We start from the raw sequence: 26,509 nt of genomic DNA on the forward strand, positions 1-26,509 counted from the left end.
AAGTGAGGTGGAGGAGGTGTCTCTTCTGCAGGAAAGGGAGATGGAGACGGTGTCTCTTGTGCAGGAAAGGGAGATGGAGACGGTGTCTCTTCTGCAGGAAAGGGAGGTGGAGACTGTGTCTCTTCTGCAGGAAAGGGAGATGGAGACGGTGTCTCCTCTGCAGGAAAGGGAGATGGAGACGGTGTCTCCTCTGCAGGAAAGGGAGATGGAGACGGTGTCTCTTCTGCAGGAAAGGGAGGTGGAGACGGTGTCTCTTCTGCAGGAAAGGGAGATGGAGACGGTGTCTCTTCTGCAGGAAAGGGAGGTGGAGACGGTGTCTCTTGTGCAGGAAAGGGAGATGGAGACGGTGTCTCCTCTGCAGGAAAGGGAGATGGAGACGGTGTCTCTTCTGCAGGAAAGGGAGATGGAGACGGTGTCTCTTGTGCAGGAAAGGGAGATGGAGACGGTGTCTCCTCTGCAGGAAAGGGAGATGGAGACGGTGTCTCTTCTGCAGGAAAGGGAGATGGAGACGGTGTCTCTTCTGCAGGAAAGGGAGGTGGAGACGGTGTCTCTTCTGCAGGAAAGGGAGGTGGAGACGGTGTCTCTTGTGCAGGAAAGGGAGATGGAGACGGTGTCTCTTCTGCAGGAAAGGGAGATGGAGACGGTGTCTCCTCTGCAGGAAAGGGAGGTGGAGACGGTGTGTCTTCTGCAGGAAAGGGAGATGGAGACGGTGTCTCTTGTGCAGGAAAGGGAGGTGCAGGAAGGAAGAGTCTCGGCTGCTGTAAAGTGAGATGTAGTGAATTTTCTTTCTCTCCTCCTCAGGGTGTTCTTCTGAAGAGAAGTGGGAAATCTCTGAATAAAGAATGGAAGAAGAAGTACGTGACGCTGTGTGATAACGGAGTGCTGACCTATCACCCGAGCCTGCACGTGAGTCCTGACTCCTCCCTCCTATATATCTATCATTGAATAGTCACTCACCGGACACTTTATAAGGTACACCCGTTCAGTTGCTTGGTAACACAAATTGCTAATCGGCCAATCACATGGCAGCAATGCATTTAGGCCCCTAGAGGTGGTAATTGGGGGAGAAAGGGGATCTCGTGACTTTGGACGTGGCTCATGGTTGTTGGTGTTAGACGGGCCGGTCTGAGTATTTCTGGGATTTTCACACACACTTTGTTGGTTCTTGTGACGGTATCGGTATGATATCCCCGTCAAGCATTCCCTCCTCTCCATACAAGAACATCACAGGATCCCCCACACATGAGTCCAGGCTTACTGCTAGAACAAGACAGACTTTAATGTTATAACACACAGCTTATATGTCATTTCCAAAACTGTTACAATGACAAATCTCCGCCCCCCTCACACTGGGGCTTCCATACAGATGAGTAGGCAGACACGACGGAGCCGAGTCTGAAAACACATTTTCTTTAGACAATGACATCAATGACGCTGAGCACTAGCTGTACTGAATACATCAACCAGACCGCTCGACCCCGCATATAGAGAGATAATTACCACAATGAAGCAATCAGAATAATTAACACAAGCCACATAAACCCAGCTCTCCTTCACACAACACAATAGATCAATTAACCTTTAGAAATAGTGAGGGGACATTAGCACATCAATAACCGGATGGTAATCACAATGGCAAGCAGGGAGAATTAAACTGAGACATATAGGCAAATGTATCACAGTTCTGATGAGTCTGAATTTCAACTCCGACATTCAGATGGTGGGGTCACAATATGGCGCATGGATCCAGCCTGCTTTATATCACCAGTTCAGGCTGGTGGTGGGGGATGGGATGTCACGGTTCAGGCTGGTGGTGAGGGATGGGATATGACGGTTCAGGCTGGTGGTGGGGGATGGGATGTCACGGTTCAGGCTGGTGGTGAGGGATGGGATATGACGGTTCAGGCTGGTGGTGGGGGATGGGATGTCACGGTTCAGGCTGGTGGTGGGGGATGGGATGTCACGGTTCAGGCTGGTGGTGAGGGATGGGATATGACGGTTCAGGCTGGTGGTGGGGGATGGGATATGACGGTTCAGGCTGGTGGTGGGGGATGGGATGTCACGGTTCAGGCTGGTGGTGGGGGATGGGATATGACGGTTCAGGCTGGTGGTGGGGGATGGGATGTCACGGTTCAGGCTGGTGGTGGGGGATGGGATGTCACGGTTCAGGCTGGTGGTGGGGGATGGGATGTCACGGTTCAGGCTGGTGGTGAGGGATGGGATATGACGGTTCAGGCTGGTGGTGGGGGATGGGATATGACGGTTCAGGCTGGTGGTGGGGGATGGGATGTCACGGTTCAGGCTGGTGGTGGGGGATGGGATATCACGGTTCAGGCTGGTGGTGGGGGATGGGATGTCACGGTTCAGGCTGGTGGTGGGGAATGGGATATGACGGTTCAAGCTGGTGGTGGGGGATGGGATGTCACCAGTTCAGGATGGTGGTGGGGGATGGGATGTCACGGTTCAGGCTGGTGGTGGGGAATGGGATATGACGGTTCAAGCTGGTGGTGGGGGATGGGATGTCACGGTTCAGGCTGGTGGTGGGGGATGGGATATCACGGTTCAGGCTGGTGGTAGGGGAAGGGATGTCACCAGTTCAGGATGGTGGTGTGGGGGATGGGCACACTTTGGGCCACCCATGTGACAAACCCAGGACTATGTACGCCATCAATGCTTCCTCTGTCCAGAACCAGCCCCATCTAAGACTCTTTAGCCCCCCCCCAGTCACCAGACCACACCAGTCCTGGAGTACATCAGGAGAAGCCTTTTATTTGAGACCTCACACAAATATATACACAAGGAGGACAATACAAACTGTAACCCGAAACCAAATTAACATGAGCTAATTATCTAATCCTTCAGACAGCCTATGTGACTCAGAGGCATGACCTTTAGGACAGACTTGCCTTCTTGTAGCTCAGAAGACACACAGTCTAGGTGACTCAGAGGCATGACCTTTAGGACAGACTTGCCGTCTTGTAGCTCAGAAGACACACACTCCATTAGGTAGATTCAGGTAGACTGGATTAAATTTAGGACGGCCTAGCCTAGCCTGTTTAGGCTACACCGCCATAAATTAACTAGGCTAGTAGTGATTTTCAATCTACTTACCTGCTAATCTACGGCGGCGTAGCCTCAAACGAGCGGGCGTAAGGGCGCCTAATTCAAATTGGTTGGAGGGGGGCGTGTTGTATGGAAATGAGGATTGACCTCACGTTTTTCGACGTTTTTCGCTACTGCGCATGCGCCGGGCGCCTACATTTCCCAGTGGGCATTGCGGCTAAGGACGCCATACGGGCCTATTGTTTTCGACGTGGACGTAAACTACGTAACTCCCAATTCGCGGACGACTTGCGCAAACGACGTAAAAAATTCGAACCTTGCGGCGGGAACGGAGGCCATACTTTAACATTGTTATTCCACCTCATAGGTGGAATAACTTTAGGCCGCCTAAGGCCTTATGGAAACGACGTAATTCGACTGCGGTGGCCGGGCGTACGTTCGTGAATCGGCGTACAAGCTCATTTACATAATCAACGCCGGCCGCAATGGAAGCGCCACCTAGCGGCCATCAGCAACATTGCAATCTAAGATAGGACGGCGCAAGCCATCGTATCTTAGATATGTTTAAGTGTATCTCTGTTTGAGAATACGCTTAAACATAGGTCGGCGCAGATTCCGAGTTAGGCCGGCTTATCTGTAGATCTGTAGATAAGCCGGCCTAACTCTTTCTGAATCTACCTATATGTGACTCAGAGGCATGACCTTTAGGACAGACTTGCCGTCTTGTAGCTCAGAAGACACAAATTATCACAAATAGAAACACAGAAAACCTCACAATAGCAGAGATAATTAATGCGGAGTTCCACCTAAAAATGGAACTTCCGCTTAACCCACTCCTCGCCCCCTTACATGCCACATTTGGCGTGTCATTTTTTTGGGGGGGGAGTGGGGGCTTCAGAAGAAGGGGACTTCCTGTCCCACTTCCTCCTTCCGCCGAGGGGATGGAAAGGCGATTAGCTTAATCACCTTTTCACAGCCCCTCCCTGTAGGCGAGCGCCTGTCCAATCGGACGTCGCCGCTCGCGCATGCGCAGTGGGTCCCCGGCCGTGAAGCCGAAAGCTGTCACTGCCGGGTGCCCACACTAAGAATGAAGGCGAGGGGGGCGAGGAGCGGACCCCCGGCCGGCGAGGAGCGGAGCCGTGGAGCAGGTAAGTGTCTGTTTATTAAAAGCACCAGATACACTTTTTGTAGCTGCTGACTTTTAATAAACTTAAAAAAAAGGTGGAAAACCCCTTTAACACAACAACAATGGGTGAAAGACTCTAAAGCCGCGTACACACGATCGGATATCTGATGGAATCCAATCCGATTGATTTTTTCCTCGGATATCCGATGAAGCGGACTTTCATCAGTCTTGCCTACACACCATCAGTCAAAAATCCGACCGTGTCCAAACGCGGCGATGTACAACACGACGACGAGCCAAAAAAAATGAAGTTCAATTCTTCCGAGCATGCGTCGGCTTGATTCTGAGCATGCGTGGATTTTTGACCGATGGAGTGCCATACAGACGATCGGATTTTTCTATCGTTTTTTTTTTTATCCATAGGAAAAATTTAAAACATGTTCTATTTTTTTACACCGATGGAAATAAAACCGATGGGGCCCACGCACGATCGGTTTGTCTGATGAAAACAGTCCATCGGTCGGGTTTCAGCGGACAAACAGATCGCGTGTACAGGGCTTTAGAGCCCACGCCCACATTATAACAGACAACATACAGACAGGTGGGTGGAGTTATCGGACAACATACAGACAGGTGGGTGGAGTTATCAGACAACATACAGACAGGTGGGTGGAGTTATCAGACAACATACAGACAGGTGGGTGGAGTTATCAGACAACATACAGACAGGTGGGTGGAGTTGATGACAACATACAGACAGGTGGGTGGAGTTATCAGACAACATACAGACAGGTGGGTGGAGTTGATGACAACATACAGACAGGTGGGTGGAGTTGATGACAACATACAGACAGGTGGGTGGAGTTATCAGACAACATACAGACGGGTGGGTGGAGTTATCAGACAACATACAGGCGGGTGGGTGGAGTTATCAGACAACATACAGACAGGTGGGTGGAGTTATCAGACAACATACAGACAGGTGGGTGGAGTTGATGACAACATACAGACAGGTGGGTGGAGTTGATGACAACATACAGACAGGTGGGTGGAGTTGATGACAACATACAGACAGGTGGGTGGAGTTATCAGACAACATACAGACAGGTGGGTGGAGTTATCAGACAACATACAGACAGGTGGGTGGAGTTATCAGACAACATACAGACGGGTGGGTGGAGTTATCAGACAACATACAGACAGGTGGGTGGAGTTATCAGACAACATACAGACAGGTGGGTGGAGTTATCAGACAACATACAGACAGGTGGGTGGAGTTGATGACAACATACAGACAGGTGGGTGGAGTTGATGACAACATACAGACAGGTGGGTGGAGTTGATGACAACATACAGACAGGTGGGTGGAGTTATCAGACAACATACAGACAGGTGGGTGGAGTTATCAGACAACATACAGACAGGTGGGTGGAGTTATCAGACAACATACAGACAGGTGGGTGGAGTTGATGACAACATACAGACAGGTGGGTGGAGTTATCAGACAACATACAGACAGGTGGGTGGAGTTGATGACAACATACAGACAGGTGGGTGGAGTTATCAGACAACATACAGACAGGTGGGTGGAGTTATCAGACAACATACAGACAGGTGGGTGGAGTTGATGACAACATACAGACAGGTGGGTGGAGTTATCAGACAACATACAGACAGGTGGGTGGAGTTATCAGACAACATACAGACAGGTGGGTGGAGTTGATGACAACATACAGACAGGTGGGTGGAGTTATCAGACAACATACAGACAGGTGGGTGGAGTTGATGACAACATACAGACAGGTGGGTGGAGTTATCAGACAACATACAGACAGGTGGGTGGAGTTATCAGACAACATACAGACAGGTGGGTGGAGTTGATGACAACATACAGACAGGTGGGTGGAGTTGATGACAACATACAGACAGGTGGGTGGAGTTGATGACAACATACAGACAGGTGGGTGGAGTTGATGACAACATACAGACAGGTGGGTGGAGTTGATGACAACATACAGACAGGTGGGTGGAGTTATCAGACAACATACAGACAGGTGGGTGGAGTTATCAGACAACATACAGACAGGTGGGTGGAGTTATCAGACAACATACAGACGGGTGGGTGGAGTTATCAGACAACATACAGACAGGTGGGTGGAGTTATCAGACAACATACAGACAGGTGGGTGGAGTTATCAGACAACATACAGACAGGTGGGTGGAGTTGATGACAACATACAGACAGGTGGGTGGAGTTGATGACAACATACAGACAGGTGGGTGGAGTTGATGACAACATACAGACAGGTGGGTGGAGTTATCAGACCACATACAGACAGGTGGGTGGAGTTATCAGATAACATACAGACAGGTGGGTGGAGTTATCAGACAACATACAGACAGGTGGGTGGAGTTGATGACAACATACAGACAGGTGGGTGGAGTTATCAGACAACATACAGACAGGTGGGTGGAGTTATCAGACAACATACAGACAGGTGGGTGGAGTTATCAGACAACATACAGACAGGTGGGTGGAGTTGATGACAACATACAGACAGGTGGGTGGAGTTGATGACAACATACAGACAGGTGGGTGGAGTTGATGACAACATACAGACAGGTGGGTGGAGTTGATGACAACATACAGACAGGTGGGTGGAGTTATCAGACAACATACAGACGGGTGGGTGGAGTTATCAGACAACATACAGGCGGGTGGGTGGAGTTATCAGACAACATACAGACAGGTGGGTGGAGTTATCAGACAACATACAGACAGGTGGGTGGAGTTATCAGATAACATACAGACAGGTGGGTGGAGTTATCAGACAACATACAGACAGGTGGGTGGAGTTGATGACAACATACAGACAGGTGGGTGGAGTTGATGACAACATACAGACAGGTGGGTGGAGTTATCAGACAACATACAGACAGGTGGGTGGAGTTATCAGACAACATACAGACAGGTGGGTGGAGTTATCAGACAACATACAGACAGGTGGGTGGAGTTGATGACAACATACAGACAGGTGGGTGGAGTTGATGACAACATACAGACAGGTGGGTGGAGTTGATGACAACATACAGACAGGTGGGTGGAGTTGATGACAACATACAGACAGGTGGGTGGAGTTATCAGACAACATACAGACGGGTGGGTGGAGTTATCAGACAACATACAGGCGGGTGGGTGGAGTTATCAGACAACATACAGACAGGTGGGTGGAGTTGATGACAACATACAGACAGGTGGGTGGAGTTGATGACAACATACAGACAGGTGGGTGGAGTTGATGACAACATACAGACAGGTGGGTGGAGTTGATGACAACATACAGACAGGTGGGTGGAGTTATCAGACAACATACAGACGGGTGGGTGGAGTTATCAGACAACATACAGGCGGGTGGGTGGAGTTATCAGACAACATACAGACAGGTGGGTGGAGTTATCAGACAACATACAGACAGGTGGGTGGAGTTATCAGATAACATACAGACAGGTGGGTGGAGTTATCAGACAACATACAGACAGGTGGGTGGAGTTGATGACAACATACAGACAGGTGGGTGGAGTTGATGACAACATACAGACAGGTGGGTGGAGTTATCAGACAACATACAGACAGGTGGGTGGAGTTATCAGACAACATACAGACAGGTGGGTGGAGTTATCAGACAACATACAGACAGGTGGGTGGAGTTGATGACAACATACAGACAGGTGGGTGGAGTTGATGACAACATACAGACAGGTGGGTGGAGTTGATGACAACATACAGACGGGTGGGTGGAGTTATCAGACAACATACAGGCGGGTGGGTGGAGTTATCAGACAACATACAGACAGGTGGGTGGAGTTATCAGACAACATACAGACGGGTGGGTGGAGTTATCAGACAACATACAGACAGGTGGGTGGAGTTGATGACAACATACAGACGGGTGGGTGGAGTTATCAGACAACATACAGACAGGTGGGTGGAGTTATCAGACAACATACAGACAGGTGGGTGGAGTTATCAGACAACATACAGACAGGTGGGTGGAGTTATCAGACAACATACAGACAGGTGGGTGGAGTTATCAGACAACATACAGACAGGTGGGTGGAGTTGATGACAACATACAGACAGGTGGGTGGAGTTATCAGACAACATACAGACGGGTGGGTGGAGTTATCAGACAACATACAGACGGGTGGGTGGAGTTATCAGACAACATACAGACAGGTGGGTGGAGTTATCAGACAACATACAGACAGGTGGGTGGAGTTATCAGACAACATACAGACAGGTGGGTGGAGTTGATGACAACATACAGACAGGTGGGTGGAGTTATCAGACAACATACAGACAGGTGGGTGGAGTTGATGACAACATACAGACAGGTGGGTGGAGTTATCAGACAACATACAGACAGGTGGGTGGAGTTGATGACAACATACAGACAGGTGGGTGGAGTTATCAGACAACATACAGACAGGTGGGTGGAGTTATCAGACAACATACAGACAGGTGGGTGGAGTTATCAGACAACATACAGACAGGTGGGTGGAGTTATCAGACAACATACAGACAGGTGGGTGGAGTTATCAGACAACATACAGACAGGTGGGTGGAGTTATCAGACAACATACAGACGGGTGGGTGGAGTTATCAGACAACATACAGACAGGTGGGTGGAGTTATCAGATAACATACAGACAGGTGGGTGGAGTTATCAGATAACATACAGACAGGTGGGTGGAGTTATCAGACAACATACAGGTGGGTGGAGTTATCAGACAACATACAGACAGGTGGGTGGAGTTGATGACAACATACAGACAGGTGGGTGGAGTTATCAGACAACATACAGACAGGTGGGTGGAGTTGATGACAACATACAGACAGGTGGGTGGAGTTATCAGACAACATACAGACAGGTGGGTGGAGTTGATGACAACATACAGACAGGTGGGTGGAGTTATCAGACAACATACAGACAGGTGGGTGGAGTTATCAGACAACATACAGACGGGTGGGTGGAGTTATCAGACAACATACAGACAGGTGGGTGGAGTTATCAGATAACATACAGACAGGTGGGTGGAGTTATCAGATAACATACAGACAGGTGGGTGGAGTTATCAGACAACATACAGGTGGGTGGAGTTATCAGACAACATACAGACGGGTGGGTGGAGTTATCAGACAACATACAGGCGGGTGGGTGGAGTTATCAGACAACATACAGACAGGTGGGTGGAGTTATCAGACAACATACAGACAGGTGGGTGGAGTTGATGACAACATACAGACAGGTGGGTGGAGTTATCAGACAACATACAAACAGGTGGGTGGAGTTGATGACAACATACAGACAGGTGGGTGGAGTTATCAGACAACATACAGGTGGGTGGAGTTATCAGACAACATACAGACAGGTGGGTGGAGTTATCAGACAACATACAGACAGGTGGGTGGAGTTGATGACAACATACAGACAGGTGGGTGGAGTTGATGACAACATACAGACAGGTGGGTGGAGTTGATGACAACATACAGACAGGTGGGTGGAGTTGATGACAACATACAGACAGGTGGGTGGAGTTATCAGACAACATACAGACGGGTGGGTGGAGTTATCAGACAACATACAGGCGGGTGGGTGGAGTTATCAGACAACATACAGACAGGTGGGTGGAGTTATCAGACAACATACAGACAGGTGGGTGGAGTTATCAGATAACATACAGACAGGTGGGTGGAGTTATCAGACAACATACAGACAGGTGGGTGGAGTTATCAGATAACATACAGACAGGTGGGTGGAGTTATCAGATAACATACAGACAGGTGGGTGGAGTTATCAGACAACATACAGGTGGGTGGAGTTATCAGACAACATACAGACAGGTGGGTGGAGTTGATGACAACATACAGACAGGTGGGTGGAGTTATCAGACAACATACAGACAGGTGGGTGGAGTTGATGACAACATACAGACAGGTGGGTGGAGTTATCAGACAACATACAAACAGGTGGGTGGAGTTGATGACAACATACAGACAGGTGGGTGGAGTTATCAGACAACATACAGGTGGGTGGAGTTATCAGACAACATACAGACAGGTGGGTGGAGTTATCAGACAACATACAGACAGGTGGGTGGAGTTGATGACAACATACAGACAGGTGGGTGGAGTTGATGACAACATACAGACAGGTGGGTGGAGTTGATGACAACATACAGACAGGTGGGTGGAGTTGATGACAACATACAGACAGGTGGGTGGAGTTATCAGACAACATACAGACGGGTGGGTGGAGTTATCAGACAACATACAGGCGGGTGGGTGGAGTTATCAGACAACATACAGACAGGTGGGTGGAGTTATCAGACAACATACAGACAGGTGGGTGGAGTTATCAGATAACATACAGACAGGTGGGTGGAGTTATCAGACAACATACAGACAGGTGGGTGGAGTTATCAGATAACATACAGACAGGTGGGTGGAGTTATCAGATAACATACAGACAGGTGGGTGGAGTTATCAGACAACATACAGGTGGGTGGAGTTATCAGACAACATACAGACAGGTGGGTGGAGTTGATGACAACATACAGACAGGTGGGTGGAGTTATCAGATAACATACAGACAGGTGGGTGGAGTTATCAGATAACATACAGACAGGTGGGTGGAGTTATCAGACAACATACAGGTGGGTGGAGTTATCAGACAACATACAGACGGGTGGGTGGAGTTATCAGACAACATACAGGCGGGTGGGTGGAGTTATCAGACAACATACAGACAGGTGGGTGGAGTTATCAGACAACATACAGACAGGTGGGTGGAGTTGATGACAACATACAGACAGGTGGGTGGAGTTATCAGACAACATACAAACAGGTGGGTGGAGTTGATGACAACATACAGACAGGTGGGTGGAGTTATCAGACAACATACAGGTGGGTGGAGTTATCAGACAACATACAGACAGGTGGGTGGAGTTATCAGACAACATACAGACAGGTGGGTGGAGTTGATGACAACATACAGACAGGTGGGTGGAGTTGATGACAACATACAGACAGGTGGGTGGAGTTATCAGACAACATACAGACGGGTGGGTGGAGTTATCAGACAACATACAGGCGGGTGGGTGGAGTTATCAGACAACATACAGACAGGTGGGTGGAGTTATCAGACAACATACAGACAGGTGGGTGGAGTTATCAGATAACATACAGACAGGTGGGTGGAGTTATCAGACAACATACAGACAGGTGGGTGGAGTTATCAGATAACATACAGACAGGTGGGTGGAGTTATCAGATAACATACAGACAGGTGGGTGGAGTTATCAGACAACATACAGGTGGGTGGAGTTATCAGACAACATACAGACAGGTGGGTGGAGTTGATGACAACATACAGACAGGTGGGTGGAGTTATCAGACAACATACAGACAGGTGGGTGGAGTTGATGACAACATACAGACAGGTGGGTGGAGTTATCAGACAACATACAAACAGGTGGGTGGAGTTGATGACAACATACAGACAGGTGGGTGGAGTTGATGACAACATACAGACAGGTGGGTGGAGTTATCAGACAACATACAGGTGGGTGGAGTTATCAGACAACATACAGACAGGTGGGTGGAGTTATCAGACAACATACAGACAGGTGGGTGGAGTTGATGACAACATACAGACAGGTGGGTGGAGTTGATGACAACATACAGACAGGTGGGTGGAGTTGATGACAACATACAGACAGGTGGGTGGAGTTGATGACAACATACAGACAGGTGGGTGGAGTTATCAGACAACATACAGACGGGTGGGTGGAGTTATCAGACAACATACAGGCGGGTGGGTGGAGTTATCAGACAACATACAGACAGGTGGGTGGAGTTATCAGACAACATACAGACAGGTGGGTGGAGTTATCAGATAACATACAGACAGGTGGGTGGAGTTATCAGACAACATACAGACAGGTGGGTGGAGTTGATGACAACATACAGACAGGTGGGTGGAGTTGATGACAACATACAGACAGGTGGGTGGAGTTGATGACAACATACAGACAGGTGGGTGGAGTTATCAGACAACATACAGACAGGTGGGTGGAGTTATCAGACAACATACAGACAGGTGGGTGGAGTTGATGACAACATACAGACAGGTGGGTGGAGTTGATGACAACATACAGACAGGTGGGTGGAGTTATCAGACAACATACAGACGGGTGGGTGGAGTTATCAGACAACATACAGACAGGTGGGTGGAGTTGATGACAACATACAGACGGGTGGGTGGAGTTATCAGACAACATACAGACAGGTGGGTGGAGTTATCAGACAACATACAGACAGGTGGGTGGAGTTATCAGACAACATACAGACAGGTGGGTGGAGTTATCAGACAACATACAGACAGGTGGGTGGAGTTGATGACAACATACAGACAGGTGGGTGGAGTTGATGACAACATACAGACGGGTGGGTGGAGTTATCAGACAACATACAGACGGGTGGGTGGAGTTATCAGACAACATACAGACGGGTGGGTGGAGTTATCAGACAACATACAGACAGGTGGGTGGAGTTATCAGACAACATACAGACAGGTGGGTGGAGTTATCAGACAACATACAGACAGGTGGGTGGAGTTGATGACAACATACAGACAGGTGGGTGGAGTTATCAGACAACATACAGACAGGTGGGTGGAGTTGATGACAACATACAGACAGGTGGGTGGAGTTATCAGACAACATACAGACAGGTGGGTGGAGTTATCAGACAACATACAGACAGGTGGGTGGAGTTGATGACAACATACAGACAGGTGGGTGGAGTTATCAGACAACATACAGACAGGTGGGTGGAGTTATCAGACAACATACAGACGGGTGGGTGGAGTTATCAGACAACATACAGACAGGTGGGTGGAGTTATCAGATAACATACAGACAGGTGGGTGGAGTTATCAGATAACATACAGACAGGTGGGTGGAGTTATCAGACAACATACAGGTGGGTGGAGTTATCAGACAACATACAGACAGGTGGGTGGAGTTGATGACAACATACAGACAGGTGGGTGGAGTTATCAGACAACATACAGACAGGTGGGTGGAGTTATCAGACAACATACAGACAGGTGGGTGGAGTTGATGACAACATACAGACAGGTGGGTGGAGTTATCAGACAACATACAAACAGGTGGGTGGAGTTGATGACAACATACAGACAGGTGGGTGGAGTTATCAGACAACATACAGGTGGGTGGAGTTATCAGACAACATACAGACAGGTGGGTGGAGTTATCAGACAACATACAGACAGGTGGGTGGAGTTATCAGACAACATACAGACGGGTGGGTGGAGTTATCAGACAACATACAGACAGATGGGTGGAGTTGATGACATCCGCACCTTCTATGACCCCCGACATTATGAAGCCACCACTATAATATGACGTATACAGGGTTCCCGGAGTCTGTGTGTTTTGGGGGGACTTAAATCCAAAGTAACATCACTTCAAGGGCCCCAGACATACACCTCACAGGGAGTATTGTTCCCTTAAAATCCGGGGCCCATAATCAGAAGGCAGGAGGCCGGCAGTCAGTCCTCTCCAGAAGCCTCCGTCCCGGCTGGTCTGTCACACATGGATTGAAGTTAGTAGTTCCATTCCTCCAATGCCGGTATCCACACAGTACCCCAAATAAATTGTCCCAAACAGAGCATTACTCACCCCGCCAACCTCTGCCTCTCTCAGAGAACATACCTGCCGCTGGGGAGAGGCCTGGACTGACCCTTCTCTCTGGAGTCCTTTCACCCGCTGGAGAGAAGACAGGGTGACTGGGCTCACTCCGTCATGCTGTTGGGGATCTGGGCCAACTGCCCCCCATCCCTGGGGTATACAAGTGGAGACTGAAGTCCCATCCACTTGTGGTAGGCGAAAATCCCCCGGTGCTTGCAATGCAAGGCTGACATCCTCCTGTCTCGGTGTCGCACCATTTTCTGAAGTCCGATCCACTACCCCAGGAACTCCCTCTTCTGTAAGGTGAGGGCAGAGGCCAGCAGTACTCTGCCCTGTTGCCAGCACTTCTGCTGGGAACCCCACACCATCTTCTCTGGCTGACTTTTGGGGAGAGAGGCCGACAGCCCTAGTTCCCTGGAACTCTGTAGTTGTTGCGGGTGCTGGGCAGAGGTTGGTGGCACTCTGCCCTGTTGCCAGCACTTCTGCTGGGAACCCCACACCATCTTTTCTGGCTAACTGTTGGCGAGAGAGGCCAACAGCCCTAGTTCCCTGGAACTCAGTAGTTGTTGCGGGTGCTGGGCAGAGGTTGGTGGCACTCTGCCCTGTTGCCAGCACTTCTGCTGGGTTTAGGATTGTGGAGACGGCAGGCCCAGCCACTGACACCAGATCAAACTACAGTTGTGAGGTGCCGATTGCATTCTCTTCTTGGGTCCTGATCTGTGGCTCGGGAGTGACCGCCAGCTCCTCACCCTGGGCCTCCAGAACTGTTGCAGGTGTGAGGCAGAGGTCTTGAAATCTCTGTCATGTTGCCAGTGCTTCAGCTGGGTTGTTGGGAGTGGAAACTGCAGTCCCATCCCCCGATATCAGCTCAAGCTGCAGTTGTGTGCGGAGGCCAGTAGCATTCTGCCCTGTTGGCACATTAGCTGAGGACCCCACATCACCCACTCTGGTTTACTGTTGGGGAGTGACCATCACCTTCTCACCATGTGCCCCTAGAACTGCTGCAGGTGTGGGGCAGAGGTCTTGGATCCTCTGTCTGGTGGCCAGCGCTTCAGCTGGAGGAGTCTCTAGTAATTCCACAGTTGGTGATGGGCAGAGCTCAGTGAAGTTTGGCCCTGATACCAGCTCTTCTGCTGGAGGCTCACCAGGTTGTTCTTCCTCAGCAGAACAGTCTATTAAATCCCCAATCTCTATAACTGGTGTCTGGGGATAGAGATTTACCATCTCCTGTCCGTAGAACAAAGAAGAGGTTACTGGTGCTGGGCAGAGCTCAATGATGTCTGTCCCTGGTGCCAGCTCTCCTGGGTTGGTGGCATCATTTTGGGCTGCCATCTGCTGCTGGGAAGGAACAATCTCCTCACCCTGGGCCTCAGAAACTGACACAGGTGTAGGGCAGAGGTCTTGGACCTTCTGTCCAGTTGTCAGTGCTTCAGCTGCAGAAATTTCTGGTGGCGCCATAGATGCTGCTGGCAGAAAATCCCAAGTCTCTGTCAGTATTGTGGGAGAAAGGCTGACTGTCTCTTCTCTCCGGGAGGCTGAAGCCACTGTTGGTGCTGGGCAGAGGTTAGCAGAGCTCTGCCCTGTTGTCAGCACTTCAGCTTTGGAGACGGCAATCTCCGGAGTTTCCACTGCCGATTCTCTGACATGATGCTGAACGTGTTCCAGCAGTTTTCAGATGCTGTTCTTTCCTTAGCAAATAGTCTAGATCAGGTTTAAGCTCCGAGACCCCTACAAGACCGAGCATAGCCTCTCTGTGTTCTCGCAGGTCCTCAGGGGTAGGTTCGCTGCACTCAGCGACTCTCGACCCGTCGCGGCCGCCTCGCAGCCTCTCAAGTCTTACCCCGGCTACTACTGGATGGGGAGCGGAGGAAAATCACTCCGCCAGGGAAGGCAAGGAGATCGGCAGGTGGGTGGCCAGGATTTGAGCCAAGGCAGAGGAACATGCGAGCGAAGCTGAAGAAATATTCCCTCCGCTCCGACCAGCACATGATCATCAGAAAGGGGCACAGATAATGGAAAAATACAACCCCCTATGCTAGTAGGCACGGCGGAGCTTGGGGTGTAATTCAATTATTTTTATTCTGCACTGAATGGGGTAGATTCACGTACCTTTTACGGCGGCGTATCTCTAGATACGCCGCCGTAATTTGAAATCCGCGCCCGCGTATCGTTACGCCGATTCTCAAAGGCAGATCCGCAAAAAAAATAGGCTTCCTCCGCCGACGTAACTTGAATGCGGCGGCGTAGAATTGTTGGCCGCTAGGGGCGCTTCCGTTGTTTTCGGCGTAGAATATGCAATTACCTAGATACGCCGATTCACAAACGTAGGTGCGCCCGGCGGTAGTTTTTTACGTCGTTTGCGTAAGGCTTTTTCTGCGTAAGGTTGTTCCTGCTATTAGGAGGCGCAGCCAATGTTAAGTATGGACGTCGTTCCCGCTTCGAAATTTGAATTATTTACGTTGTTTGCGTAAGTCGTTCGGACGTAATTTACGTTCACGTTGAAACCAATACGTCGTTGCGCCGTACTTGGAGCAATGCACATTGGGATATGTACACGGACGGCGCATGCGCCGTCCGTACAAAACGTCAATCACGTCAGGTCATCATACATTTACATAAAACACTCCCCCCTTCCACATTTGAATTACGCGGGCTTACGCCGGCCACATTTATGCTACGCCGCGGCAACTTACAGAGCAAGTGCTTTGTGAATACTGCACTTGCTCCTGTAAGTTACGGCGGCGTAGCGTAAATACGCCGTAAGAAGAAGCGCACGTACCTGAATCTACACCACTGTCTTTGAAATTGCCCCTGCCCCCTATTAAATCTAATCTGGGGACAAAACCAGGGACAGTCTTGGTCCGGGGACAGTGTCCTCAATCAGGGGACTGTCCCCTGAAACTGGGGATGTCTGGTCACCCTACTGTAATGCAGAGTCCTACCTGAACCTGCTGCCTGACCTCCAGGTATTCATCCACAGACACAGTCCTGGAGTATACTGAAAGTACGATCCGCAGCAGCCCCGGGAACTCTGATTCCAGATCCATATCTCCGCTGGGGTGACTGAAGGCTGCTATCCGATCTTGGAACCAGGTGGAGGTTTGGATGTATCCACAGTCAGGAAGCACGATCCCGGCCAACCAGTTGTGAGGAACCCAGGACTATGTCCGCCGTCAATGCTTCCTCTGTCCAGAATCGGCACTATCCAAGACTCTTTAGCCCCCCCCCCCCCCCCCCGTCACCAGACCACACCAGTCTTGGAGTACGTCAGGAATCGCCTCTATTTGAGATCTCATACAGAAGGACGACAATACAAACTGTAACCAGAAACCTAATTAACATGAGCTAATTATCTAATCCTTTAGCCTAGGTGACTCAGAGACGTGACCCCTCAGTTCCTAGCCTTGCCGTCTCCTAGCTCCCTAACTACAATACACATTATAAATCAACACAGAACTCCTTCACACAATTTCAGAGTTAATTAACACAAACAACAATGGGTGAAAGACTTGGAGCCCACACCAGACTCATTTACAATAAACACATTATAGTAGAGGCCATCAGCCTCTTCTATGATCCCCAACATTATGAGGCCATCACTATGATATGGCATATACAGGGTCCCAGAGTGTGTTTTGGGGAGACATTTCCCCCAAGAATGAGGGCAAAAAATAATCCGACCCGCTACTAGCAAGGGGCACCTAATAGAGAGTCTGGTGGGTGTAGTATATAGCGGGTGTAGTATATAGCGGGTGTAGTATATAGCGGGTATAGTATATAGCGGGTGTAGTATATAGCGGTGTAGTATATAGCGGGTGGTGTAGTATATAGCGGGTGTGTATATATAGTGTAGTATATAGCGGGTGTGTATATATAGTGTAGTATATAGCGGGTGTGTATATATAGTGTAGTATATAGCGGGTGTGTATATATAGTGTAGTATATAGCGGGTGTAGTATATAGCGGGTGTAGTATATATAGTGTAGTATATAGCGGGTGTAGTATATAGCGGGTGTGGTATATATAGTGTAATGTATAGCGGTGTGGTGTATATATAGTGTAGTATATAGTGGGTGTAGTGTGTATATATAGTGTAGTATATAGCGGGTGTGTATATATAGTGTAGTATATAGCGGGTGTGGTATATATAGTGTAGTATATATAGTGTAGTATATAGCGGGTGTGTATATATAGTGTAGTATATAGCGGGTGTAGTATATATAGTGTAGTATATAGCGGGTGTGGTATATATAGTGTAGTATATAGCGGGTGTGTATATATAGTGTAGTATATAGCGGGTGTGGTATATATAGTGTAGTATATAGCGGGTGTGTATATATAGTGTAGTATATAGCGGGTGTGGTATATATAGTGTAGTATATAGCGGGTGTAGTATATAGCGGGTGTGTATATATAGTGTAGTATATAGTGGGTGTAGTGTGTATATATAGTGTAGTATATAGCGGGTGTGTATATATAGTGTAGTATATAGCGGGTGTGGTATATATAGTGTAGTGTATAGCGGGTGTGGTATATATAGTGTAGTATACAGCGGGTGTAGTATACAGCGGGTGTAGTATACAGCGAGTGTAGTATATAGCGGTGTAGTATATATAGTGTAGTGTATAGCGGGTTTAGTATATATAGTGTAGTATATAGCGGGTGTGTATATATAGTGTAGTATATAGCGGGTGTGTATATATAGTGTAGTATATAGCGGGTGTGTATATATAGTGTAGTATATAGCGGGTGTGTATATATAGTGTAGTATATAGCGGGGGTGTATATATAGTGTAGTATATAGCGGGTGTAGTATATAGCGGTGTAGTATATAGCGGTGTAGTGTATATACGCAGTACGGCGGAGCGCGGTTCCTCGTCCTGTCATCTCGCAGTAATTGTCGTCTTCACATCAATTAGATTGTTTGGAGAAGGTAATTGATCGTCTGTTAATGATCTGTAATGACTCCTCCAGTGAAATGAGATTCTACTAATTACTGACCGAGAGTCTCATCTCCGCACAGAAATACCTAAAATAACCTCCTCTATAGATCTCCTCCGTACTCCTCTATAGATCTCCTCCCTACTCCTCTATAGATCTCCTCCGTACTCCTCTATAGATCTCCTCCCTACTCCTCTATAGATCTCCTCCGTACTCCTCTATAGATCTCCTCCCTACTCCTCTATAGATCTCCTCCGTACTCCTCTATAGATCTCCTCCCTACTCCTCTATAGATCTCCTCCCTACTCCTCTATAGATCTCCTCTGTACTCCTCTATAGATCTCCTCCGTACTCCTCTATAGATCTCCTCCCTACTCCTCTATAGATCTCCTCCCTACTCCTCTATAGATCTCCTCTGTACTCCTCTATAGATCTCCTCTGTACTCCTCTATAGATCTCCTCTGTACTCCTCTATAGATCTCCTCCCTACTCCTCTATAGATCTCCTCTGTACTCCTCTATAGATCTCCTCCGTACTCCTCTATAGATCTCCTCCCTACTCCTCTATAGATCTCCTCTGTACTCCTCTATAGATCTCCTCTGTACTCCTCTATAGATCTCCTCTGTACTCCTCTATAGATCTCCTCCCTACTCCTCTATAGATCTCCTCCCTACTCCTCTATAGATCTCCTCCGTACTCCTCTATAGATCTCCTCCGTACTCCTCTATAGATCTCCGTACTCCTCTATAGATCTCCTCCGTACTCCTCTATAGATCTCCGTACTCCTCTATAGATCTCCTCCGTACTCCTCTATAGATCTCCTCCCTACTCCTCTATAGATCTCCTCCCTACTCCTCTATAGATCTCCTCCGTACTCCTCTATAGATCTCCTCCGTACTCCTCTATAGATCTCCGTACTCCTCTATAGATCTCCTCCGTACTCCTCTATAGATCTCCTCCCTACTCCTCTATAGATCTCCTCCCTACTCCTCTATAGATCTCCTCTGTACTCCTCTATAGATCTCCTCTGTACTCCTCTATAGATCTCCTCTGTACTCCTCTATAGATCTCCTCCCTACTCCTCTATAGATCTCCTCCGTACTCCTCTATAGATCTCCTCCGTACTCCTCTATAGATCTCCGTACTCCTCTATAGATCTCCTCCGTACTCCTCTATAGATCTCCTCCCTACTCCTCTATAGATCTCCTCCCTACTCCTCTATAGATCTCCTCTGTACTGGGACAGGACGGTGGTGGGGAGGTGGGGAATGGGACAGGACGGTGGCGGGATGGGGTGGGGGAATGAGACAGGAGGGTGGGGGGTTGTGGGGGGATGAGACAGGAGGGTGTGGGGATGAGACAGGAGGGTGTGGGGGGGGGGGGTGTGGGGGATGTGACAGGACAGTGGGGGGATGATCTCACACTGTACCCCGAATCTTCCTCTTCCAGGATTACATGCAGAACATTCATGGCAAGAAAATCGATTTACTGAGAACCACGGTGAAGGTTCCGGGAAAGAGACTTCCGAGAGCCGGAGGACCCAACAGCCAAATCCAGGGACAAACGGGTGAGACTGCCGCCGACATCCCCAATATATCCTCCTATATACTGGACCCTGCACCCTAATATGTCCTCTCTGTCTCTCTCTCTCTCTCTGTCTCTCTCTCTCTCTGTCTCTCTCTCTCTCTGTCTCGCTCTCTGTCTCTCTTGCTCTCTCTTGCTCTCTCTCTCTGTCTCTCTCACTCTGTCTCTCTCACTCTGTCTCTCTCACTCTGTCTCTCTCACTCTGTCTCTCTCACTCTGTCTCTCTCACTCTGTCTCTCTCACTCTGTCTCTCTCACTCTGTCTCTCTCACTCTGTCTCTCTCACTCTGTCTCTCTCACTCTGTCTCTCTCACTCTGTCTCTCTCACTCTGTCTCTCTCACTCTGTCTCTCTCACTCTGTCTCTCTCACTCTGTCTCTCTCACTCTGTCTCTCTCACTCTGTCTCTCGCTCTCTGTCTCTCGCTCTCTGTCTCTCGCTCTCTGTCTCTCGCTCTGTCTCTGTCTCTCTCTCTCTCTCTCTCTGTGTCTCTCTCTCTGTCTCTTTGTCTCGCTCTCGCTCTCTGTCTCTCGCTCTCTCTCTCTGTCTCTCGCTCTCTCTCTGTCTCTCTCTGTCTCTCTCTCTCTCTCTCTCTGTCTCTCGCTCTCTCTCTGTCTCTCTCGCTCTCTCTCTGTCTCTCTCGCTCTCTCTCTGTCTCTCTCGCTCTCTCTCTGTCTCTCTCGCTCTCTCTCTGTCTCTCTCGCTCTCTCTCTCTGTCTCTCTCGCTCTCTCTCTGTCTCTCTCGCTCTCTCTCTGTCTCTCTCGCTCTCTCTCTGTCTCTCTCGCTCTCTCTCTGTCTCTCTCGCTTTTTCTCTCTGTCTCTCTCTCTCTGTCTCTCTCTCTGTCTCTCTGTCTCTGTCTCTCTCTCTCTGTCTGTCTCTCTCTCTCCTGTGATGTGATGACATTCTGGTTGGATGCATGGAGTGTGCACGGTGTGTGTCTCTTGGTCCGTATTGGGGGGGTCTCGCCCCCCCCCCGCGCTCTCTATGCAGGATGTTGGGAGCTCGTTATGTGTCTGTTCCTGTAATTACATTACACGAAGGTTTATGCAGAATTATTCTCCCAGGACTAATTGATGGCGCATGTTTAATTCATTAATCATTAGCATCAAATTCGACAATTACAGAGGCGCTGATTGTACAATCCTGAGTATAATGAGGTCCCATTACCTGACAGCGTCGCCCCCCGCTCAATCCCCCCTCCCCCCCATCACCCTCCATAACCCTTTCCTCTCCCCAGTGCTCACAGCTCAGACCCCCGGGGCCCCAGTGTCATGGAATGTCCCCTCCATGGACAGCTCAGACCCCCGGCCCTGTGTCATCAAGGGAACCCTCCATGGACAGCTCAGACCCCCGGGGCCCCTGTGTCATCGAGGGACCCCTCTATGGACAGCTCAGACCCCTGGGGCCACCGTGTCATGGAATGTCCCCTTCATAGATAGCTCAGACCCCCGGCCCGTGTCATCAAAGGACCCCTCCATGGACAGCTCAGACCACCGGCCCTGTGTCATGGAATGTGCCCTCCATGGACAGCTCAGACCACCGGCCCGTGTCATCAAAGGACCCCTCCATGGACAGCTCAGACCACCGGCCCTGTGTCATGGAATGTCCTTTCCATTGACAGATCAGACCCCCGGGGCCCCTGTGTCATCGAGGGACCCCTCTATGGACAGCTCAGACCCCCGGGGCCACCGTGTCATGGAATGTCCCCTCCATGGACAGCTCAGACCCCGGGGCCCCGTATTATGGAATGTCCTCTCCATGGACAGCTCAGATCCCAGGGGCCCCTGTGTCATCAAAGGACCCCTCCATGGACAGCTCATGGAATGTCCTTTCCATTGACAGATCAGACCCCCGGCCCTGTGTCATCAAGGGAACCCTCCATGGACAGCTCAGACCACCGGCCCGTGTCATCAAAGGACCCCTCCATGGACAGCTCAGACCCCCGGCCCTGTGTCATTGAGGGAGCCCTCAATGGACAGCTCAGACCCCCGTGTTTTGGAGGGTCCCCTCCATGGACAGCTCAGACCCCCAGGGCCCCTGTGTCATCGAGTCATGAGACCATGGCTGTCTCTCTCCGAGGATCCTACACTCTGATATCCCCATCCTAGTCTTAGACCCCCTCCCCCCCCGGGATACTACACTCTGTCCTATACCACACTGGTGGAAACCAAATAATCTGCCACCAAATTTGTTGGGGAGCCCACCCTGGACCTCCATACATATAGTGTCCCTGGTAGGAAATGAACACGGGACTCTAAAATGATGAGGTCAGACAGCCAATGCCAGCTTACTGCTCCATGATAGGCTGATCTACCCATTGGATGATGTTTGAGTCGGCAGAAGTTGAGGTGTGGCGGAGATATTGGGTGTTCTGAGCACAGTGTTTAGATTTGGGTTCATCATTTCCAGGGCTCATTATAAGGTAATCGAGAGGAAGGGTGGAGTTACCACTTGTGGGAGGCTCCATATAATGTCATTGGGAGGGGGTGGAGGTACCACTTGTGGGAGGCTCCATATAAGGTCATTGGGAGGGGGGGTGGAGTTACCACTTGTGGGAGGCTCCATATAATGTCATTGGGAGGGGGGTGGAGTAACCACTTGTAGGAGGCTCCATATAATGTCATTGGGAGGGGGGTGGAGTTATCACTTGTGGGAGGCTCCATACAAGGTCATCAGGGGAGGGGTGGATTAAACACTTGTGGGAGGCTCCATACAAGGTCATCAGGGGAGGGGTGGAGTTACCACTTGTGGGAGGCTCCATATAATGTCGTTGGGAGGGGGTGGAGTTACCACTTGTAGGAGGCTCCATATAAGGTCATTGGGAGGGGGGTGGAGTTACCACTTGTAGGAGGCTCCATATAAGGTCATCAGGGGAGGGGTGGAGTAAACGCTTGTGGGAGGCTCCATATAAGGTCATCAGGGGAGGGGTGGAGTAAACGCTTGTGGGAGGCTCCATATAAGGTCATTGGGAGGACGGGTGGAGTAAACACTTGTGGGAGGCTCCATACAAGGTCATTGGGAGAGGGGGTGGAGTTACCACTTGTGGGAGGCTCCATATAAGGTCATCAGGGGAGGGGTGGCATTAATACATGTGAGAGGCTCTTGCTACACAACTAGTGTCAATAAGTGGACTGCTGAGATTGGCATTGCATGTGAGGGAACGCTCTGTATTAAGTTGTGGGGAGTGGGGACAGCACATCATGTAATAAGCTCATTGTGAGGTCATCGGGTAGAGGGGTGGAGGTCTGGTGTTGGCACTGCATGTGAGAGGGGCTCGGAATGTGGTCACCAGGAAGGACAGCATGTTTGGCGGCTCAGTACAGTATATGAAGTCATGAGTTGTCGCAGTAGATTGGAAACTCTTTTGAGCTCACCAAACAAAGGAATACGGCATCTCCATGGGCTCCATCTGGACTGATGTGGGCCAGCACACCATGTAGGAGGCTCTGTAGGAGGTCATCATTGGAGAATGGGTTTGGCACATCATGTGGAGGCTCTATATGAGGTCATCATTGGAGAATGGGTTTGGCACATCATGTAGGAGGCTCTATATATGAGGCCATCATTAGAGAACGCATTTGGCATATCACGTAGAAGACTCTTTGAGGTCATCATTGGAAAACTAGGTTGCATATCATGTAGAAAGCTCTATATGAGGTCATCATTGGAGAATGGGTTTGGCATATCATGTGGGAGGCTTTGTATGAGGTCATCATTGGAGAATGGGTTTGGCACATCATGTAGAAGACTCTATGAGGTCATCATTGGAGAATTGGTTTGGCACATTATGTGGAGGCTCTGTATGAGGTCATCATTGGAGAATGGGTTTGGCACATCATTTAGAAGGCTCTGTATGAGGTCATCATTGGAGAATGGGCTTGGCATATCACGTAGAAGGCTCTATGAGGTCATCATTGGAGAATGGGTTTGGCACATGTGGAAGGCTCTGTATATGAGGTCATCATTGGAGAATGGGTTTGGCATATCATGTGGAAGGCTCTGCATGAGGTCATCATTGGAGAATGGGTTTGGCACATCATGTAGAAGGCTCTGTATGAGGTCATCATTAGAGAATGGGTTTGGCACATCATGGTGCTTAGATTCACGTAAAGGGACAGCTAGGGACATGCATAGCATGTGGGAGGCTCTATATATGAGGTCATCATTGGAGAATGGGTTTGGCATATGTAGAAGGCTCTATGAGGTCATCATTGGAGAATGGGTTTTGCACATCATGTAGAAGACTCTATATGAGGTCATCATTGGAGAATGGGTTTGGCACATCATGTGGGAGGCTCTATATATGAGGTCATCATTGGAGAATGGGTTTGGCACATAATGTGGAAGGCTCTTTGAGGTCATCATTGGAAAACTAGGTTGCATATCATGTAGAAGACTCTATGAGGTCATCATTGGAGAATGGGTTTGGCACATCATGTGGAAGGCTCTATATATGAGGTCACCATTAGAGAATGGGTTTGGCACATCATGGTGCTTAGATTCACGTAAAGGGACAGCTAGGGACATGCATAGCATGTGGGAGGCTCTATATGAGGTCATTGTGCTGGAGGGGGTGTCATTGTGGCACATGGGAGGCTCTATATGAGGTCACCATTAGAGAATGGGTTTGGCACATCATGTGGAAGGCTCTATATATGAGGTCATCATTGGAGAATGGGTTCGGCATATCATGTGGGAGGCTCTATATATGAGGTCATCATTGGAGAATGGGTTTGACATATGTAGAAGGCTCTGCATGAGGTCCTCATTGGAGAATGGGTTTGGCACATCATGTGGAAGGCTCTATATGAGGTCATCATCGGAGAATGAGTTTGACATATGTAGAAGGCTCTATATGAGGTCATCATTGGAGAATGGGTTTGGCATATGTAGAAGGCTCTGCATGAGGTCATCATTGGAGAATGGGTTTGGCACATCATGTAGAAGGCTCTGCATGAGGTCATCATTGGAGAATGGGTTCGGCATATCATGTGGAAGGCTCTATATGAGGTCATCATTGGAGAATGGGTTTGGCACATCATGGTGCTTAGATTCACGTAAAGGGACAGCTAGGGACATGCATAGCATGTGGGAGGCTCTATATGAGGTCATTTTGCTGGAGGGGTTTCATTGCGGCATTTGGGGGGCTCTATATGAGGTCATTTGTTGTGAAATTAGATCAGAATATGGGAGGCTTCATATGAGATCAGCATGGCATATGTAAGGCTCTGTATGATATCGGGCAGAGAGGTGGCGTTGGCATAGCATTTGGATGGTCATCATGGTGGGGGTAGGGTTCAGAACAAGATATTGGAGGCTCTGTATGATGGGTGCTGGGTCAGGATGGCATCTGAGAGGGGCTCTATATGAGGTCATCAGTTGGGGTGTTAAAACTGAATGTGGAAGACACCCCAACTGATGACCTCATACGAAGCCTCTCAGATGCCATGCTGAACCAGCACCCATCACCTCATTCGAGCCTCTAATATCCTGTTCTGAACCCTACCCCCATGATGACCACCCAACTGCTGTGCCAACACCACCTCTCTGCCTGACAACAGCATACAGAGCACCAGACATGTCCCACTGACCTCATATGAAGCCTCCCACATTCTGTTCTATGAGATCGTCATGGTGGGGTGGGTCAGCATGGCATGTGGAAAGGCTCCATATGAGGTGGTCATGTGGGGGTTGGGGTGGGTCAGCTCGCAATATGAGTGGCTTCACCTGAAGACATCGGTTGTGATTGAATAGCATGTGAAAGGCTCTGTAGGGGGCCATTATGCAGGGGTGGGTCAGCACGGCATTTGGGAGGCTCCATATGAGATTATCATGTGGGGGTGGGTCAGCACGGCATTTGGGAGGCTCCATATGAGGTCATCATGCAGGAGCGGGTCAGCACATGTGGGAGGCTCCATATGAGGTCATCATGTGGGGGTGGGCCAGCACAGCTTTTGGGAGGCTCCATATGAGGTCGTCATGTGGGGGTGGGTCAGCACAACATGTGGGAGGCTCCATAT

General features: G+C 49.4%; 1 protein-coding gene across 7 annotated transcripts in view; it reads left to right on the forward strand.

Annotated features, from left to right (window-relative positions):
* The window catches only part of LOC120941766 (arf-GAP with GTPase, ANK repeat and PH domain-containing protein 3-like), a 118,285-nt gene that overhangs the window by 78,503 nt on the left and 13,273 nt on the right, over nucleotides 1-26,509 (forward strand). For all 7 annotated transcript variants that reach the window (XM_040355432.1, XM_040355435.1, XM_040355434.1 and 4 more), the window contains 2 exons: nucleotides 802-906; nucleotides 20,356-20,473. In XM_040355432.1, the coding sequence (XP_040211366.1) occupies nucleotides 802-906; nucleotides 20,356-20,473 (223 nt within the window). The remainder of the gene's footprint in view (nucleotides 1-801; nucleotides 907-20,355; nucleotides 20,474-26,509) is intronic.

This window comes from Rana temporaria, chromosome 5 (genome assembly GCF_905171775.1).
Source record: "Rana temporaria chromosome 5, aRanTem1.1, whole genome shotgun sequence".
Lineage (NCBI taxonomy): Eukaryota > Metazoa > Chordata > Amphibia > Anura > Ranidae > Rana > Rana temporaria.